This window comes from Lepidothrix coronata, unplaced genomic scaffold, assembly GCF_001604755.1.
Source record: "Lepidothrix coronata isolate B3197 unplaced genomic scaffold, Lepidothrix_coronata-1.0 Scaffold572, whole genome shotgun sequence".
Classification (NCBI taxonomy): Eukaryota; Metazoa; Chordata; class Aves; order Passeriformes; family Pipridae; genus Lepidothrix; species Lepidothrix coronata.
The window spans coordinates 31,637-37,528 of record NW_016690752.1 but is presented as its reverse complement, the minus strand read 5'-3'; the positions used below and the strand labels follow the sequence as shown (position 1 = coordinate 37,528).

At 69.9% G+C, this 5,892-nt stretch overlaps 2 protein-coding genes across 2 annotated transcripts in view; both read right to left on the bottom strand.

Moving 5' to 3' along the window:
• Nucleotides 1-287, bottom strand: part of RPS6KB2 (ribosomal protein S6 kinase B2) — a gene marked incomplete at its 3' end in the record, with an annotated part of 3,452 nt that extends 3,165 nt beyond the window's left edge. Inside the window, exon 1 of the mRNA XM_017839917.1 lies at nucleotides 216-287. Within this exon, the coding sequence (XP_017695406.1) occupies nucleotides 216-287 (72 nt within the window). The remainder of the gene's footprint in view (nucleotides 1-215) is intronic.
• Nucleotides 288-2,680: 2,393 nt separating this feature from the next.
• The window catches only part of CARNS1 (carnosine synthase 1), a 7,512-nt gene continuing 4,300 nt past the window's right edge, over nucleotides 2,681-5,892 (bottom strand). The window contains exons 6-10 of the mRNA XM_017839914.1: nucleotides 5,704-5,884; nucleotides 5,134-5,219; nucleotides 4,390-4,621; nucleotides 4,033-4,304; nucleotides 2,681-3,922 (exon numbers count right to left, since the gene is read on the bottom strand). Coding sequence (XP_017695403.1) covers nucleotides 2,696-3,922; nucleotides 4,033-4,304; nucleotides 4,390-4,621; nucleotides 5,134-5,219; nucleotides 5,704-5,884 — 1,998 coding nt within the window. The 3' untranslated portion in view covers nucleotides 2,681-2,695. The remainder of the gene's footprint in view (nucleotides 3,923-4,032; nucleotides 4,305-4,389; nucleotides 4,622-5,133; nucleotides 5,220-5,703; nucleotides 5,885-5,892) is intronic.

Here is a 5,892-nt window from a genome sequence, read left to right as displayed (position 1 = left end):
GCTGTCCCCGCCGCGTCCCCGCTCCGCGCCCCGTCCCGATCCCGGTGCCCCGCGCTCCCGCTGTCCCCGCCGCGTCCCCGCTCCGCGCCCCGTCCCGATCCCGGTGCCCCGCGTCCCCGCCGCGCCGCCCCCCGACCCCACCGGCGCTGGGGGGGTCCCGATCCCGGGGTGTCCCCCCCGCGTCCCCCCCCGCCCGCGCCCCGGGGTGGGCTCACGGCGCCCAGCTCGGGCTCGTCCCCGTCGCTGCCCTCCTCGGTCTCCAGGTCGATGTCGAACACCCCCGCCATGACGGCGCCGCGCGGGGACCCCCGGGGACCCGCCCCGCGGACCCGCCCCCCACGGACACGCCCCCACGGACCCGCCCCCACGGACACGCCCCGCCGCGTCACCGGGGCGTGCCCCGGTGTCCCCGGTAAGGGGGGACACGGGTCCCCCCGGGGTGGCGCAGGGACAAGGACAAGGACAGAGCCGCTCACAGCCTTTACTGGGGGTCGCCCCGGCCCGGCCCCGCCCGCGCTGCGCCGCCGTGACGTCAGCGGGGCCGCCGTGACGTCAGAGGAGGGGGTTAGGAAGGGAGGGGGGAGCCCCTCCCGGCCCCCCCCCCTCTCTCCGCCACGAGTGGGCCTGGGGGGCACTGGTGGTGTCGTAGGGTCGTGGGGGCTGTGAGGGCTGGGTGTTATTGTAGGGTCTCTGGTGTTATTGTAGGGTCTCTCGAGTTACTGCAGGGTCTCAAGCACTACAGGGGCTGTGTGTTATTGTAGGGTCTCTGGTGTTATTGTAGGGTTGGGAGGGCCTTGGGTGCTGAGTGTTATTTTAGGGTCTCTCGAGTTATTGCAGGGTCTCAAGCACTACAGGGGCTGGGTATTATTGTAAGGTCTCTGGTGTTATTGTAGGGTTGTAGGGGTTGGTGTTACTGTAGGGATGTGTGTTGCTGTAGGGTCAGTGGTGTTTTCGTAGGGTTGTGGGGATGGGTGTTATTGTAGGGTTTCTGGGGTTATTGTAGGGTCTGGTGTTATTTGTAGGGTGTTATTATAGGGTTGTGGGGCAGTGGTGTTTTTGTAGGGTTGGGGCACTAGAGGGGCTGGGTGTTATTGTAAGGTCTCTGGTGTTATTGTAGGGTCATGGGGATTGTGGGTTTTGGCATTACTGCAGGGTCTCTGGTGTTATTGTAGGGTCAGGGTTGCTACAGGAGGTGGGTGTTATTGTAGGGTCATTAGTGTTATTCTAGGGTCTCAGGCACTACAGGGGCTATGTTGGTGTTATTGTGTGGTCGCTGGTGTTATTGTAGGGTCTCCCCAGTGACAGCCCTATATATCACAGGGGCTCCCCACACAAGTCTCTCCCCAGAGGACCTTCTCAGCTGCTCCAGGGAATCCGTGGGTGCCCCTTTGTTACTGTAGGGTCTCCCCACACTGGTCTGTTATTGTGGTTTTGTTGCATGCTGGTTTGTTATTGTAGGGTCTCCCCTTCCAGGGTGTTATTGTGGGGTCTCCCCACCTCAGTCTGTTACTGTGGGGCCTCCCCTCACTGGTCTGTTATTGTAGGGTCTCCCCATTCTGCTTTATTATTATGGGGTCTCCCCATGACGGTTTGTAATTAGGGGGTCTCCCCTTCCGGGTGTGTTATTGTGGGGTCTCCCCTTCCGGGTGTGTTGTTGTGGGGTCTCCTTACCTCAGTCTGTTATTGCAGAGTCTCCCCACACTGGTTTGTTGCTGTGGGGTCTCCCCACGCTGGTATGTTATTGTAGGGTCTCCCCATGCCAGCAGGTGCCAATGCACCTCAGGCTGCCCCTGCTGCTCAGGTGGGGTGGCTCAGGGGCCTCTGGGCGTCCCTTGGCTGCCCCCCACCACAGGATGGCACAGGGCCACTCGGTGTCCCCCTGAGCGTCCCTGGCATGGGAGGGGCACGGGACCCCCAGCTGCGAGGACGGGGGGGACAGGGAAGGAAGGGGGATGTTGGGGAGCAGGGGATGGGGGTGCCAGGGCAGGGGGATGGGGCATCAGGGGAGTGGGGGAATGCCAGGGCATGGGATGCCAGGACATGGCGGGGATGTCAGGGAATGGTGGAACAGGACATGGGGTGGGAACAGGACATGGGGTGCATGGACTGGGAGAGGGGGGCTTTAGGGGAAGGGGTAGTGGTGTAGTGCAGGGATAACAGGGAAGGGGGTGTCACAGTATTGGGGGGGTGCCAAGGAATGTGGTGCCAGGACACGGGGGATGGCAGGGGATGGGATAACAGAGTAACGGGGGGATGGCAGGAAACGGGTTGCCAGGGGAGTGGGTGGGTGTCAGGGAACGGGGTACCCGGGCAGGTGATTGGGATCCAGGGCAGAAGAGGGGTGCCAGGGCTTGGGGTGCCAGGTTAATGGGGGGATCCCGGTGGGTGGGGTGTCAGGATGCCAGGGGATGGGCCGCCAGGGAAGTGGGTGGATGCCAGGGCGTGGGATAGCAGGGCAGGTGATGGGGATCCAGGGCAGCGGGGGGGTGCCAGGGGGCGGTGTGCCAGGCCACGGGATGGCGGGCCGGTGGGGCGGAGTGCCGGGGGGCTGCCGGGGAGCGGGGCCGCGGGGCGGGCTGGGCTGCGGGGGGGATGCCGGGGAGCGGGGCGGCGGGAGGGGGTACCGGGGCGGCGGGTGGGCTTTCCCCACGCCCTCGCCCCGCTTTCCCCCGCCGTCCCCGCTGCCTGCCCGGCGCTATTTGAAGTGGGACAAGAAATGCTCCACGGGGTATCTCGGGGAGTCGATGCCCAGCGCCTGGCACAGCCCCAGCAGGCGCACGCAAGCCTCCGCCCGCGTCGCCCCGTCGCACGCCACGCTCAGCAGCGGCTCCTCGTACTCGCCGTCCCCCGCCACCTCCTCGAAGAGCCGGTTGAGGCGGACGAGCCCCCGGCCCTGCAGCTCCCGCAGCGCCTCCATCCCGCCGCCGCCCGCCAGCGCCGCGCCGTGCTCCGAGCCCAGGCACATCACCCCGGCCAGGTGGGCGCGGGGCGCGGGGCGGGCGGGCAGCACCGGCGGCACCCCCAGCGCCACCAGCACCGCCGCCAGCAGCAGGTCGGGGCCGTAGACCTCCCGGATCCAGTCGCGCAGGTAGAAGCCCCCCATGCGGGGGTTGATCTCGAGCAGCCGCGGGCCCCCCGGCCCCAGCTTGAGCTCCACGTTGAAGACGCCGTCGCGCAGCCCGCACGCCCGGCAGCACTGCAGGGCCGCCCGCACCAGCTGCGCCTGCCGGTCGGCGGGCAGGCAGGAGGGCAGGCAGGCCGCCGTCTCCAGGAAGGCGGGGACGCGCGTGGGGCCGTTGTCCGACACCCAGGCGCCCACGAGCCGCCCGTCGAAGACCACCAGGTCCACGTCGTGCTCGGTGCCCGGCACGTACTCCATGAGCAGCATGGCGTTGCCCCAGCCCAGCCCGATGCCCGGGTGGTCGGCGTCGTCCCGCAGGTCCCGCCACAGCCTCGCCGCGTGCGCGTGGCACTGCCCGGCGTCCTCCACCAGCCGCACCCCGACGCCTCCGGCCCCGAACTCCAGCTTGGCCACGGCCGGGAAGGGCACGGCGCCCGCCGCCCGCTCCACGTCTCCGTGGCTCTGCAGCCGGCGGCAGGGCACGGCGAAGGCGGCGGGCGGCGGGCGGCCGCGGCGGCAGCGCTGCAGGTGCTGGTGGGTCCGGCTCTTCTGCTTGGCCACGCGGACGGCGGCGGGCGAGCAGCCGCGCAGCCCCAGGCCCTGGCACACCAGCGCCGCCAGCACCACGCAGTCGTCCCAGTAGGAGAGGCAGGCGTGGGGCCGCAGCCCCCGGGAGCGCACCAGCTCCAGCACCCGCTCCGCGTGCTCCTCGTCCCGCCGGTGCTCCCGGCTGTCGTAGGGCAGGAAGGTCTGGACCAGCCCCGCCGCGAAGTGCTCCGGGTCCGACTCCACCAGGTGGATCTGCGTCGTCAGAAGAGGTGTCGCCGTGACACCCACCGCCACCGGCCGGGACGCGGCACCCGGCGTGCGCTCCGAGACCTCCGGAGGGCAGCGCCCCAAACCCTCCTCACCTTCAGCCCGTACTCTCGAGCCGCCTCCCAGACGAAGCTCTTGCTGACGCCGCCGGCCCCGATGAGCAGGATGTCCTTGCCCTCCACCAGGTGACACTGCGCCCGGTGCAGCATGGCCTCGGCCAGCAGCCGGGGCAGGTCCCCGGCGGGCTCCCCCACGGCGCGCCCCATGGCCTCGGCCAGCACGCAGGTCTCCAGGCACCGCTGGCTGTTGGTGGCCAGGGCCACCAGCTCCAGGGCGTCATCCACGCACGCCAGCAAGAAGTCCACACCTGGGGACGGTGACAGTGACGGTGACGCCGCGCTCGGCGCCGTGGGGTGACACCGGGGACCGGCGCCGCCCCTCGCCGCGCTCACCCAGGATGTCGGTGCGGGCGCGGGTGCCGCCGCGCTGCTGCGGGCTCAGCTCGGCCTCGGCGGCCAGGAGGGCGGCCATGGCGGCCTCGGCGGTCCCCCGGAGCCGCGTGGCCAGCGCCTGGCGCTGGCTGGGGGCCACCACCCCCCACTGCTGCAGGCTGGAGTCCAGGCCCTGGGGCAGCGCCGCCCCGTGACGCACCGGGCTCTCCGCGCGTCCCACGGCGCAGGCCACCTGCGGGGACACCGGCGCGGCCGTGGGGACACCGGCTGCCACCCCATCGCCCGGGGACGTGGGCTGCCGCAGCGGCGCGGGGACACGGACGGCCACACAAGGTAGGGTGACTACCTTGCCACCAGGTATGGGGGTGTTGGCTGCCACCTCAGAGCCTGGGGACCCAGCTGCCACCAGGGAAGGGGGACGTGGGGTGCCACATTGACCCAAGGACTGGGATATGGATGGACACTGTAGCCAGGGGACATGGGGATGTGGGCTGTCATGTTAGTAGCTTGGGAGCACCGGGTGCCACCATGGCTTGGGGACGTGTGGGGCCACCAGGACACGGGTGGCCACCACAGCCTGGGAACACACAGGGCCACAAGGGCATGGGGACCTGGGCTACTGTGCCATAGCCTGGGGAACATGGGCTGCCACCAGGGTGTGGAGACACACATGGCCACCATGGCTTGGGGACATGGATAGCTTGGGGACGTGCGGGGCCACCAGGGGTTGGGGACCCACCGTACCTGGCAGAGCTGGGGCCGGTCCCCCCAGGACCTGCAGAGCAGGGTGCAGATGCGCAGGGCCACGGGCAGCCGCGGGGCTGGGCTGCCTGGGGGGCGAGCGACAGGGCAGGCACTGTCCCTGCCCAACCCCCCCCTCCTCCGGGGGCTTTGGGCACCCCCCCGTGGCACCACGGTGGCCCTGGCCAACCCCAGCCCCAGGGGAGTGGGGGGTACAGCACGGTCATTGTCACCCCCAGCCCCAGGGGACTGTCAGGAGGCAAGGGGGGTCACCTTCCCTCCCACCCCAGGAGACCGTGGGAGTCCAGGGTGCCCTTCCCTCTCACCCCAGGTGACCGTGGGGGTCCAGGGTGACTTCCCCCCCCAACCAGGGACCATGGGGGTCCAGGGCGACCACCCTCATGCCCACCCCCAGGATGCCTGGAGTTTGGGCATCCCGATGACCCTCCATCCACCCCCCACACGCCCACCCACCCCAGGGGGCAGACACATGGCTGGCACAGCCAGGGGGACCTGGGGGGACCCTTCCCCCCCTCCCCCGGGGTGGTGGGCGCCCAAGGGCGGGGGCCTTACGTGGGGGGGGCAGGGGCAGGCGGGCGGTGGGCACCATGGCCTCCAACAGGACGCTGTCCTCCTCCGTCAGCCCCCGCAGCCGGGCACACACCGCCTGCGCCACCGCCACCCCCTCCTCCTTCCGGTGGGTGCTGTGGGTGCCCGTCCCCTGCCACCGCCACCCCGCCGGCCGCACCATCACCTGTGGGC